The following is a 14,105-nucleotide window of genomic DNA, read 5'->3' on the forward strand; positions in this document are numbered from 1 at the left end:
TTTTCTAAATTCTAGGGGCCCAATTTGTATTTTGCTCCGGGGCCCCGAAATTCTGGAGACGGCCCTGGCGCCTCTGCACCGTCCCCACCACACGGCCCACCACATTGCAACATATCACCCACATATTACGAAAATGTTGTATTAAGGAAATCCGTTTTATTTTTTTCCCACCAACAATGTTTCAGCAAATATATTCGTGTTATTTCACTATGTATAGATCAAAATGTTACAGTGAATTGAAACATCCTTTCGCTATTTGCTGAAACATTATTTTTATATATGGTAAAACAACTTTAAAAACCATTGTTTCATACGTTGTAGCAAAATCTTTCATAGGGTGATTTGGTTGTGTTTTATCTTTTTAAACGATTGAAATATTTTCGATCTAGTTAGTGAAACAATTCCGATCTACTTGGTACGCCTCGATCTAATAATGCATCGGTCTAAGATTATAACTTGATTTGTATCCCACCTTTTACGAACACGACAGAACGCATCGAAATACTGGTTCTCATCAATACTTATAAAATGATATTCGGAGCCCCTCATCCAGAATTTCACAGGCCGATAAAAATATACAATGCATGCTTCATATTTACCAGGCTAAAGAGTTTAAGAGCCACTCGTCTATTGCCCGTGAAAATTGTTTCAATTTACCCGGGCGGCTTCAATAAGCGTGGCTGCTCATCAATGCAGAGAAGCGGTTGCTTTGAGGTGCCCGCTAGAAAAATATGTATACTTAGATGGCAGTTCGTCTTAGGCAGCCGCTCGTATAGACTACAATTTTCTGGCAATGCACTCTTAAATGTCTACTTTCGATTCGTATTCCTCCCATTATTACCTTAAATCTTCAACTAAGTCCACAACCATTAGTTTTCATGCGGACTTCAGTCACTTTCTCCTTTGTCCGTCGTAAAATATCCTATCACACAATCTGTTGGTAAACATATTTTTCTTAACACACTGTCTGTCGGCGACGCACCGTAGGGGGGCCAGCATGGCTATGGCACTGTAGGCAGGCCGTCATACAGCCATGGTGTAGGCACTGGGCACTTGGCACCGCTGAAAGATGTGGAGGCCAGCTAGCTAGCGGGCGTGGAGGAGGCTCCGTCAGAAGGGGATGCGAAGGAGGAGTAGGACAGGCCCCTATTGGTATTTGTTACGATCATAGATGAATCCACAAGCGCACAGATACCGAAGCACTTCACCTCAGAGTATTCCAAGGGTATCGAATCACAAGGAACATGTGTAAAATCTAAGAAGTACATGTGCATGCATGGACAATAACTAATTGATAGGTTGAGGATAGAGAGAATTTCTATGGGTTAAGATTCTTGAATAAAGTTAAGGTAAAACACTATCACTTGCTTCGGGCACCGTTTTTCCTGTGGTCTGCTAAGCGAATCCGGCCTACATCTCTATGACATATCCGAACGTGGAGAATTACAAAGGACAGACAAGGTTGTCACCACCTGCCACTTACCTCTACAACTCGGGGAGCACGCAACAAACAAAGACAACTTATAAACTAGACGCCATGTCTACGCTATCGATTACTACTCTAGCCTCAGCCAAGAAGTTTCTTCTTTATTCAGAGTCTTAGTACTAGAGCACTTAATATAGAGATTAAGTGATGAACCCGTAATGATGAGATTATATCTAACTTAAACAAAAAAAAGTAAATACCAGAGTCACAAATACTCATTTTTTTTTAAAAAAAGTAAATACCAGAGTCACGAATACTCATTTTTATCGCGAGTGTGCTTTTATCCATAATTACTTGCATACAAATATTCCATCATACTCATGAAAATGGTAAGTAATAAACCTTATCATTATGTTCGATATTTCATTTTTATTTTCTTTTATGCGGGAATTGACAGTCAAATTCAAAACTTAAGGACCGTTAACAGCCCCTAATTGATAAACCCTAAGTTCCACTCAAGGTACTCAAGGCTGTTGTTTGGCTCAATCTTTCGGTGAGTTGATGATAACTACGATTTAGGAGAAACGTTGATGACTCGACTACAACCGTACTAGACATTGTTGTGTTGCACCTTAGCGATCGATACACCCCTCCATGGGTTGTTGATATTACCGGTGCAGATCAACCTTATTCCTGCAAGCAAATCGAAGAAACAAGCAAGAACAAGATAAAAGCAATCTGAACTGTAGATAGGAATGGAATACAAATGATAAGTTGGGGTTTCGTAATAAGCAAACCGGCGATCTAACCGATCATGGGATTACACGGCAAAGTAGTGAAACTAAACTTTAATATAAACAAAATCCAAGAAACTCTGAAGGGAAACCTATCTATTTAAGGAGGTGGGAGGATGACCTAGGGGTCGTGCTCCACCGGGTTGGGGCGCACCCCACATGGCCCAAACATGGGCCGGGGTCCCAAACAAAGTTACAAGCCCAAAGGCCCGTGACAGGTGACGCAGCACCTTGTTTCTTCATCTGCAGATGACTAGGATGGAATTTGGTGATGAGACTAGATCCGTTGGAAAGTGGACTCCGAGAGATTTCCATCAAGTACTCACGGGTCAAAAATGGAGGTCGTATGCAGATTCGGCGGCTGTTTCAAGTCAGCAGTGTAGCAGGTGGCCAAATCGGGTTCCAGCACTTGTAAGACTTGATCTTGATATCATCTTGTTCATCCATGATGTGAGCAACGCTTGTATCCGTAGTAGCCGTTGTCACATCATCATCCCCTTCTTCACGGAAAACCGTTCTCGGTTTGTCCATATGGTGCTCATCGCGTCGTCTATTTAAAATAACATGTTTCATGCAACCAATACGAGAGAAACTCGAAGTAATATGATTAGAAATAACATGTCTCTCTAGCTTACAAGTTTTATCCACATCTACAGGAGGTTCTATATCCAAACATATGTAAACTCTATGCACCAAGTATTTTCATCTATCACTATATTCGCCAATATGAAAAATAATATTGGTTGGACATGGCAAATCAGACTTAGCAAATAATTTTTCCTTCAAATTATCGAGCTCAAAAAAAATCATCAAACTGAACATAGCCTAAAGTATTTAAAGAAGATAGCAATTCACGTTCCTCTATTTCAATAGCAATGTGAATAACATGCATAAAATCCGCACAGTAAGAATTAACAGTAGGAATAGCATGTTCATTCACTAGTTGTGGTATGGATATATGTGAATCATTATCACTCAACTCATCTTTATCACAAGGAACAACAAACAAACCAACTTGTGACAAAGGAGTCTCAGCAGTTGGTTCCACTAATGGTTGCTCTACTATAGCATAAAAAGTGGACAGATTCAATTCATTAACAACATACTCACCTTGATTAGTTTCAGCACCATTTAGTTTACCTTTGATGATTTGTTCAGATGATGGAGGTGCCTCGATTTGGATTGTGAACAATGGGATTGGCGGCTCATTCATGTTTCTCTCATCTTTTCCGTGATTATGCATTTCCTACAAATAGTTAGTAATAGGAGGCAAAAACATAGCGTGTTTCATTTTCATGTCCTACTCTATTTTACTTTCAGCATTGCAAGCAAGTTGTAACAAATAAGAAAGAGATCTATATCTTTGATAAGCAAGCATGTCCCGAATTTCTTTGTTAAGCCCACGTAAAAACCTCAATTCTGTCATCTAAACCACAACGTAATGAACAAGCATGCATATCATGATAGTATGAAGTAACGGTTCTGTTATCTTGTTTTAAACATTGTAGTTTGTTGAGCAGAATATCAGCATAATACATGGGAACATAAACATCTCTCATATATTGTTTCAGCTCTTTCCAAGATTGTGGTATTTTGTTATGCCTACAAAGATATTTCCAATCATTAGAAGCTTGATTAATTAAAACACTTGAGGCACACATAACCTTTTGTTTCTCAGCTAAACCATGCTTTTTAAATTCTCTGCCAACCGCTAGCTCCCAATAAATGTAAGCATGAGGATCATAATTTCCTTTGAAATAAGGTAGTGCAAATTTGATCTTAGTTAGAACGTCATCACGTACCTCATTAGAATCATGTTGATCACTCTTCATGTCTCGACGAAGATGTCGATGTCGAGCTAGGTGATCTATAATGGTCTTGCATATCCCTGCCATTGTTAGTAGAAAACAAGAAACATACACAAAAATATGTACGTTCCTATTAACAACTAGGTAGTGGTAGCTCAAATATCACACACACTCAAAGCTTTCACCGAGCTCTTACAAGTTCTTACCAATACAAGCGGAATTGTGACATACATCGACTCAACCAAGCACCCAAATAGAGGTTGGATGTATCGATGCCTTGACAAACACTTGTTGTACGGCTTCAATCAAGTCTGTAGAGCTCTGGGTAGGCTTAAGTATGTAGCAAAGGAATAGAAAATGCTCAAATCAGAATGCAAAGTTGAATAATCGTTCAAAGTCAAGTACAGTGCTGGTCCTAGGCTAGAACATACTAGAGATAGGAGCTTAGACACAAACGATACCACAAGATAACAATAGAAATAACTCAAGCACACTCTGATATATGAAAGCGAACTCAAAGATACAACTGATTTTTTTCTTTTCCTTCTTTCTTTCATTTTTTCCTTTTCTTTCTTTCTTTTCTTTTTTTGGTGCGGCTTTTCTTTTTTTTATGCACCTTTCTGCCTTCTTTCTCTCCTTTTTTTGATTTTTTTAACAAAATCGACTCAAGGACCTGGATGCAAGATTATAGGGACTCAAATGTAAATATAAAAATTACAGGAACTCAAGTGTCAAAGTCCAAACCCAAAATTAAAATTATAAAAAATGGAATGCTCTTGTCACGAAAGTTCCGTTTTTGCAAACAGATCTCTAATCCGACACTCCAAAAATTTTCAACAAACTGTATGGGAACTGGGAAGTCATGGTGGATTGAAAACGGAGAGGAGAGCTGGGAGTCGGACTCGACCTGTAGCGGTGGTGGTGGGTGGGCAATGGAAGGATACGGCACCACCAAGGAATTGGGATTTGGTGTGAGAAAAAAAGGAAATTGATTTTTCAATCAATCCAATCTACTGTTTCTTTTCTGATCAATCTTGCATACTTCCAAAAAAACCGATTCCAGATCCCTCCTCTCGCGCAGGTCACAAGCACGGCAAACCACAAACTCGAGCAAAACCTAGATGTAACTCTAAAACTGACCGATAGAAACTTCTAGAATCAACAAAAATAGAACCGTGGCAGCAAGCCGATTTCTTTTTTTGTCCCGATGACAAAGATACGGTGATGGTGACGACAGTGGTAGTAAACGTGACTAGAACTTAAAACTCTAAACAAACCAGCAAATCGACGTGACGATGCAACAAAAACTTAACAAAGCAAAAACTAAAAAGAACAATGCAATGGCACAATATGGCTAGGTAGAGGATACAATTTTTTTTGTCCGGCAATTTTCTGGTTATGGGTATATAAAACTCACTGAGTAACGAAAGCTCTGGTACCACTTGATGAACCCTGAGTTCCACTCGAGACAAGGCTGTTGTTTGGCCTGATCTTTCGGTGAGTTGATAATAACTACGATATGGGAGAAACGTTGATGACCTGACTACAATTGTACTAGATGTTGTTGTGTTGCAACTTAACGATCGATATATCCCTCCGTGGGTTGTTGATCTTGCCGGTGCAGATCAATCTTATTTCTGCAAATAAATCGAAGAAACAAGCAAAAACAAGATGAAAGCAATCTGAACTGCAGATAGGAATGGAATACAAATGATAAATTGGGGCTTCGTAGCGAGCAAACCGGTGATCTAACCGATCACGAGATTATACGGCAAAGTAGCGAAACTAAACCTTAATATAGGGTTTAGGGTTTAGGGTGGCGAGAGAGTGAGGCAGCCATGGTATCCCCTTCCCTGTTGTCCATCTGCTCTTCCATGATGCCTGTGAGGCCAGGAGCAGCTTGGGCACTCCTCAACCGATGGAGACACATGAATTCGCCGATTCCTCACGGGAATGGGTCGCCGGTGTTGAAAGAGTGAGAAGAGGAAACCACCCGCCCCGTCCTCACTGGCCCTCAAGCCCCCGCTCCATCATCCTCGCACAATCCTCATCGGTTGGGAAGAAGAAGGAGAGGTTATATAGCTGGGGAAGAAGATAGGATATGGGCAATTTTGATCATACAAAAACACAGTATACAAAGTAAATGTGTTAAAACCAGTGTTGTGGATGACGGAATACGGATGTCGGACCGAGATGGTTCCGCTAAACGAATAATCGGAGTACGGGCGAATAATCAGAATTTGACGGAAATTTAAAGTTTTGGACAAATATATGTACATAACTCATAATAGCTTATTATTTTTGATAGATAAATGCATATAACTACATATATATACCTACTATTCTTAAATAAAAATAAGGATAACATGGCATTAACTCGGCATATAGTAAAATATATGTCTGAACACATAGTGATAGGTTTGGTTCGTAATGCATAAAGGAAATACCAAAAGCATGTAACACTATATAAGGACACTAAAACGACGTTCTGTAGCTATATATTGCTAGGTTACACAACTAATGGGCAGTATCATGGGCTGGCTGGCAGGGCCTTCTGGCCTTGTCACATGATTTGGCCCGTTTATTCGGCTGATTAGTCGGAAACGGCCGATTAATCGCTAATGACGGTGATTATACGTCCTTAAATGATTAATGATCAGCGTTTTGCTCATTCGTGACGGAGGGGTCGGCGCCAACGTATTAACGCCCGAATATACGGCCGTACCAACCGTTATCCACAACACTGGTTAAAACGGGTCTGCAGAGTAAGGCATGGCATGGAACCAATTCTTTGTGTATTTGACATAGTTGCGAATAGACGAATAGTATTGATAATTATATAAAGTGGCTTGAATCAAATTAACCCTATCCCTAGGTCGCTACGCGAATCCCCTTGCCGCCGTCGGGCGACCTGCTTGCGCCCGCTTTCCCCTACAGTATTATTTAGGTCCTAGATCACGCCCTCAACACCTGGAGAGTGGCGACGAGATCTGGTGATTATTATTCTACTGATTCATCATTCACGAATTAAAGGCCCAAGCTTTCTTTATCATATCAACTTCTTCAAGGAGGGACCGATCGATCTATCGATCATGTTGAAGGGAACGCCCCTAAGTAATACATCCATCCAATCCAATCCAATCCAATTTACTTTGTGTGTGATTTAATTATTTTCTGTTTCATCTTCGAAATCATTCCTTTCGAATCATTCCTTTCGAGGGATAAACGGCAGGAGCTCTGCCAATTTCATTATAGGAGAAGAAGAATAGGAGAAGAAGGTCTTCTTCTCCTATAATAAAATTGACAGAGCGGTCTTCTTCTCTTATAATGAAATTGGCAGAGCTCCTGCCGTTTATCCCTAAAAAAAATCTGGAGCTTAATTTAGCTGTTCCTCATGTTCTGAAACTGAGCTTAATTTCTTTCTTGCGCCCGATTGATTTGTTTGTTTTCTTCGCTTCTCTAGCTATATATAAGATAAATTCTAGAATATAGTTGTTGTTACCGCGCCACCACCTCCTCACTCTCTACACTTCTGTTTCCAATATAAGATTGATTGATTGTTGTACCTTAATTTCAGCGATGGGTGCGCCCTCTGATTCAAAATATAATATCTCTTGTTGCTGTGTTTCTATCGGACAAACTATTCTCTCTCTCTCTCTCTTTTCCTTTTTCTTGTTTTAGCTTTGACCATCCATCAAGGCATCAATCGATATATAAAGAACTACGCATATTAACAATATATAAGACAGATATTGATAGATTCATCATAAAAAATATATATATTCCAACCATAATAATATTTAATGATCATCTTTATTTCAAAATGTCATGTTTTCATAGGAATTGCTAGCCTAAACATCATATATTTTGTCTTCATGGTCATGGTTTACCATCAGCGTGTCTTACATTATGGAGTATGACTTGTTACGTACAATACAAAATTATAGTGTTGTTTTGACTGTAACTAGAGATCAATAATTCCTCCTTGTTTCAGACGAACCATCAATTGTGAAACTTCCAGAATATGAACTGCCAGATGCTTTCCGTGGAGAAATTGATGGCAAAGGATTAGAAGAAGGAGCAACCATAGATAACATGGATCCTTCCCGCCCTTTTCTTGTTCTCAATGTATTTGATTGGGATAAGGTCGACGAGGTATGGTGGCTGATCGATCTTCCTCTCAGTTTCTGTCTGCACTAATTAAGTACCTGCTTCTGCTTGTTGACAATAATTAATTGTTTCTTCCAAATCCAGTGGATAGCTCTAAAAACTGCTTGGATCGCCAAGCGGTTAAAAAATGATATAATCATCCCGGACCCAGTACCTCAGGTTTTTCTCTAATCTTCATTTGCAGAATTCAGTTGCCAAATCATCCTGTTATGTTAGTAATTTTTTCTAATCCTGCAGCATTTTAATTTGTTTACCTAGCTAAGTTGTCTCTTCTGTTATAAAAAAAAAAGAAAGTTATTTTCGCTGAAACAAAATGGTTTGTCAATGAGAGTGCACTATTATTGTTTTTGCTTTGATGACATTGGATACTGATTGCTTTTAGATCGGGCGAGACGCCTTCTTTGATATTACTCCCCGCTTGACCACTGTATTGGAAAAGGATAGCGTACGGTGCTTCCTCCCCTTGTTTGTGCAATGTGAGTCGATCATGACGTATCAGTGTGCCATCACCTCAGAAACCTTAACCCACATGGTCAGGCATAATGCCTTGCGATGCGCAAAAGTTGTATTGGAGGGCAAGGCAGCAGAACTCCGTTGTAAGCACGCTAATCCAAACTGCATGAATCCGTATGGATATTTTGCACTCCATGAAGCTGCTGAACGGTTCTCTGCTGACATGACCAAGTTGCTCTTCCGCCATGGTGCTTCAGCAAATGTACGCACAGCCAGCGATGCCGGAATTCAGGGACTACTACCGCTTGATGTTGCGGTTGAAAATGCTTGCATGCACAAGTATCTGGAGGACAATCTATCTCCGACTCCAATGCAGTATCATGAGGATTACATCTACAAGCTCATTCATCTCCTCTGCCTACCTGAGATGGTTTGTTTCACTTATCTCTTTCCAAATTAATTCAAGTACTCCTATATATCTTTGTAGCATGACAAGAAAAAGTTCTCATGCATGTGTCATCTTATAAAATTTCCCACATGTGCAAAGCCATGCATGTTCTTATTTCATATATAGAGACAAGAAATCAGCAGCTCCACTAGTTAACAAGATTTAGTACGTTCCGCTTTGAGATTGCTCCTAGTTCATGCTTACTTCAATTAGATGTAATAGGAAGTTATTTCCCGCTGCCAGCTTGCATATAAGTGCAGAGAGTCACTTTTCTATTGTGCAGAAGGTTTTCTTGGATACGATTAGACTTCTTGCCGAGAAAACAGATAATCTTGTTGATGAGCTCTGGAATTACATGAAGAACGGCAAGCTTGTACAGACCGCAGTTTTACTCCTGGCAGCTCAAAAACATATTCGCAAGATCAAACCTGATGGATTTTGTATTATCACGCACCATTTATTTAAAGAGTATGCTAATTCCCTAAGATGTGCCAAAGGTGATACTGGAGAGGCGCAGAAGCAGCTGGAGGAAAGGGAAGCACTTCTGAGTTGTAAATCCGAGCTTTTTAGTATAATTTTGCTAGCTGGTGAGGCTCTTGATAACTACATTCAAGCACATTCAGAGGTAACATTACTTCCTTTTTTTAACATTGCCATCTGATATCTTCCTCACTGTAAGTTTTCATATTAGGATTAGTATTTTACTAGGTACTTCCAAAATTCCATTCCCTGGTATTTTAGGGATTTGTTGGTTTCTTGGGCTACTCGTTACCTGTACTGCTATGGTGTGAATCGGGTGGCATATCCACAATTAAGTGAACAGTCGGTCATGTTTTGTCTATCGTGAATTGAACATTATGTTAAAGCCATCACTAGAGTGGGGTGACTTATCAAGCTTCCCAATGAAGCCTGTGATGTAAGAGCCTCTGCTGCTCTGAAAAGTTGGAACGCTCTAGTGTTAGCGATGTGGCCTTCCCAATGAACCCTAATTGGGTTATTTCCAGTAGTAGTGGCTATCCTCAAAATAGATTAGATTACTTAATTTCCTAATCTATCCTCTGCTTGATTTGAGATAGGTTTGAATTAGTGATGGGATTAGATAATATTTATTTGGGGCATGCTATTTGAGTATTTAACAGGTAACTCCCCCTGAAATTCTCTCCATGCACACAACTAGTGTGCAGATCCCCTACAATTGGCCCACTTTATGGCATTATGTACTTAGTTCATAACAACGAGCTTCATAGGGAAGCCAGGTTCCAGAGGACAAAACAACTTTAGGGTATTACTGTCAGCATGTTAATATCTGAGTCCTGGAGTTGATTTAGGAAGCCAGGTCTCAAATAGTAATAATATTTTTGTGCATTCGTATGATTTTGTTGTGTTTGTGATTTATTAGAATATGGAAGTAATATTACATTTCAATTTCAATCCAACTTATATTGGATATTATGCAACTGATGTTTATGCTTTTGCTGCAACTAACTAAAAAACTGGTTAACATTATTTACAAAAAAATATTGTATAGCGAATGTCACTTTTTTTTTATAATGAACAAATATTAGAGACACAGCAAGCCTCTATAATTTTAGTTGTAAGCACAGCACAGCCTTTTATACAGTGTAACTATGTCCACACTTTTTGATATATTTTGGTAACTGATTAATTAGCAGATGGTGGTCAATGCAAATTTTGCATATGTTTCATGAATACTTGCATGCTATTTCTCCTTGTGTACAACACAAAACAGGAAAAGTGAAATAGTTGCATGTTAATTATTGGTTCGTGGTGGCAACTAGCAGATTTTGTTATTGCCTTACGCTGACTATATATATGAGCCACCTCGCGATGTTTTGATTTAACTCACACATTTTTTTTGGGGGGCGGGGTGCACTTGCTTTCTATCCTCAATTTTTCAGTTGAACAAACAACACTCTGAACCTATTTTAATTTGTTTTGTTTGGGATGGTGGTGATTTTCCCTAGTGCAGACTCTTCTTATGTGTGAAACTTACCTAATTGAAGTTCATGTTCGCGAGAAACCACTATCATTTTGTCCAATTTACTGTGTTATTTGTCTGCTTTTGTATGTTTGGCATGAAAAACAAGCAGTTTCTTGGTTTCTTAGTTCAGGGTGACAAATGGACTGTGATGAAATTTCAAGTGCCAAAAATGGGCTTTTACTTTTTTATATAATTATAAATTCAATTTGAATTACAAAAACTGTTCATGCTTTGTACCTTTTGAACCATCTGGTTGTACTATCTTGTTTCTAATCCTGAATGTAGTTAAGGTAAACCGAGACAAATAGATAAGTTAATTTTGAATATGTTTGTATGCATACTTTTGAACCAAGTGTGCTTGCAAACTGTTATGTCTCCTTTCATTTCATCTGGTATAATTTCTCTAAACCATTATTTTTGTCATTTCTTTCCCACAATGTATGGCACTTTTATGTTGCATTCTATCTTTGCCTTTTTTTTTCTCAATCTGATAGAATGGTTTAAATGTCATTCAGGTGTCCCATGCGGAGGTTCTTGCACGTGTCTCATCTATTCTTAAGGAATTCGGGTTTTGCCCTAAGGAAAAATGCATTGACAACATAAAACTGTACTGCTCCTTTTGTATTCAAAATCATAATTTTTTGTATGCAAATGCATATTTAGTTTGTTGATTATTTGATTATTTCTTCAACTTGTTTTGGAAGGTCTCCTTATATGTACGGGACGTCTTACTGTGACATATTTCACAAAGGTGTGTGTTTATTATTAAAGTAACTCTGTCTGAATTTCTCAGAACAAGCCCTTACTGTTTTTTTAAATGGACATTAGGGCATATAGATGCAACCAAGGCAGTTGCACAAACGTCTTACCAATGAGTTTTTATATATATTCGCTTTTTTAGTTTTCCATAGTCTCTTGTTAATTTATTCTGCAACAGTGCGTGGGATACCACGTTGTACCGTAGCATGCAGGGAGCAGCAGATAATGATTAGTTCCTTAGGTTCCACATTATGTTTGCTGTTAGGGCAAGTTTTATAGAGGGGTAATTATCACATCTAATTTTATTTATGCAAGATAAAAGGTGATGCATATAATACACCACATCTACACTATTTCTAGCATACTATCCCAAATAATTTTAATTTATTTGTTTATCCAATTCCCTCTTTCTTTCATTTTCTTTTTCATGGGGTTTGTGTGGAGGTTACCCCTTGCATAAGGGGTAGCTCACTTTTTCTTTCCTCATTTATTTCTTCCGCCTCATCATCCAATTCTATGTGGCATTTTTAGGGCAACACATCAAGTATCATATAGTACTTTGCCCTTAGTTGCTATCCTATTGGATGTATATGCCAGAGTACCATATCATTATCTTGAAATTGGGATGTCTATAAAAGTAGATGGTGTTTCTCATGTCTGACACCTATTTCCCTGGTAAGGCTTGCTCGGCAGTTTTTCAGCAGTGCATCATCCTAGGTTATCGAACTGTCGACAATTCTGAAAATAATTGATCAGCTATGGATCATGTGTTTTTCTGTGCGTGCGGTCTTGCGATAGCTTCTTTATACGTTTGATCATAACCTATATAAGATGTTAGAATGAAGGAATTCAGTATGATTAGTGACATTGCAGTTGAATTGTAATAAATAAAGATGCAACTCCCTCCGTTTCATATTCTTAAGTCGTTTAACTTTTCTCCTAGTCAAGTTTGACCAAGCTTATAGAAAAATGTAGCAACATCTAAAATACCAAACTAGTTTAATAAAATGTAGCATTAAATATATTATGATAATATGTTTGTTTTTGTTGAAAATACTAATATATTTTTCTATAAATTAACTTGGTCAAACTTGACTAGAAAAAAAGTCAAATGGCTTATAATATGAAACGGATGGAGTATATATATATCTGTTATTTTCTTCATTTACTTGTTAACTTTTCACTCAAATGTTACCAGAAAAAAATTTGTGTGTTGCTTAAGTATACTATTTCTCTGGTCGATCAAGCTGGAAATTAATGTTTTTGGGTTTCACAACACCTAATCTTCATTGAATTATGGGTCAGGCTGTGAGTAAAAAAGCACTTAGAGGATGGGATCCAACATACACGAGAAGAAATTTTTTCCCTGCTGGAGATCAGTTTTGTCGGGCAATGCAGCAGATGACGTGCCTGTGGGAAATTTTGGAGCGGTCCATATTTCAATGAGCAAATTGTCTTCGATTTCTACTCATAAAGGTTTCTTGGGAGGAATTCAGCAACTGACAGGTACCCTTCAATCGAGAAGGTACAGTACTGCTGCATTCAAAATGCTCACTAAAGTGCTAAAGAATGCATGAGTGAAAAGGTATGTTGTGACCTTTTTGTTTTTCTTTTGTTAGAAGTTTAGCATATACTCCTATATAATAACTCAATAATAGATTATACTGTCAAGTTGTTTGGTAGGGCTTAGGGATTCTCTAATTCACACTTGTTCGTGCTCCACCTTTCATTATGTTTAATTAGTCATGTTGTTTTTCTTTGTGCAGGTGCTTATTGGCATGTAGCTGTTGATAATCATGTTTCTGCAAACTGTTATGCGGTTCATGTTTCTCTGAGATTTGGGAGGGTTAGTGATGAATGCATGTGTGTTTTGCGGACAATTTTCCTTATACTCCCTCCGTTTCTAAATATTTGACATTGTTGACTTTTTAGCACATGTTTGACCGTTTATCTTATTCAAAAATTTTTGTAAAATATGTAAAATTATATATATACATATAAGTATATTTAACAATGAATCAAATGATAGGAAAAGAATTAATAGTTATTTTTTTAATAAAACGAATGGTTAAATATATTTAAAAAATTAACTGTGTTAAATATTTAAATATTTAGAAATAGAGGGAATACTAAGAAGGAAGGTCGCCGAATATATGCATCATGTGACCACCAAATTAAACCTTTTTGTGGTGTCATGTCATGTGTGATGTTAAACTAGATGGCAGGACCTCATGGCCCATGTCGT

General features: G+C 38.1%; 1 protein-coding gene across 1 annotated transcript; it reads left to right on the forward strand.

Annotated features, from left to right (window-relative positions):
• Nucleotides 1–8,028: 8,028 nt before the first annotated feature.
• On the forward strand, nucleotides 8,029–13,834 carry LOC107277185 (uncharacterized). Its single transcript, XM_066305002.1, has 8 exons — nucleotides 8,029–8,183; nucleotides 8,283–8,357; nucleotides 8,581–9,081; nucleotides 9,383–9,724; nucleotides 11,617–11,708; nucleotides 11,806–11,852; nucleotides 13,166–13,445; nucleotides 13,627–13,834. Exons 1-7 carry the CDS (start codon nucleotides 8,124–8,126, stop codon nucleotides 13,174–13,176), a joined length of 1,128 nt encoding a protein of 375 aa, XP_066161099.1. The 5' UTR covers nucleotides 8,029–8,123; the 3' UTR covers nucleotides 13,177–13,445; nucleotides 13,627–13,834.
• The last annotated feature ends 271 nt before the right edge of the window (nucleotides 13,835–14,105 follow it).

This window comes from Oryza sativa, chromosome 10 (genome assembly GCF_034140825.1).
Source record: "Oryza sativa Japonica Group chromosome 10, ASM3414082v1".
NCBI lineage: Eukaryota > Viridiplantae > Streptophyta > Magnoliopsida > Poales > Poaceae > Oryza > Oryza sativa.

Excerpts from the sequence above, each read along its gene's own strand:
- LOC107277185 (XM_066305002.1), top strand. The coding sequence starts at position 8,124 with ATGGATCCTTCCCGCCCTTTTCTTGTTCTCAATGTATTTGATTGGGAT. Across the intron at positions 8,184-8,282 it reads ATTGGGATAAGGTCGACGAG|TGGATAGCTCTAAAAACTGC; the intron begins GTATGGTGGCTG and ends TTCCAAATCCAG. Across the intron at positions 11,709-11,805 it reads TGCATTGACAACATAAAACT|GTCTCCTTATATGTACGGGA; the intron begins GTACTGCTCCTT and ends TTGTTTTGGAAG.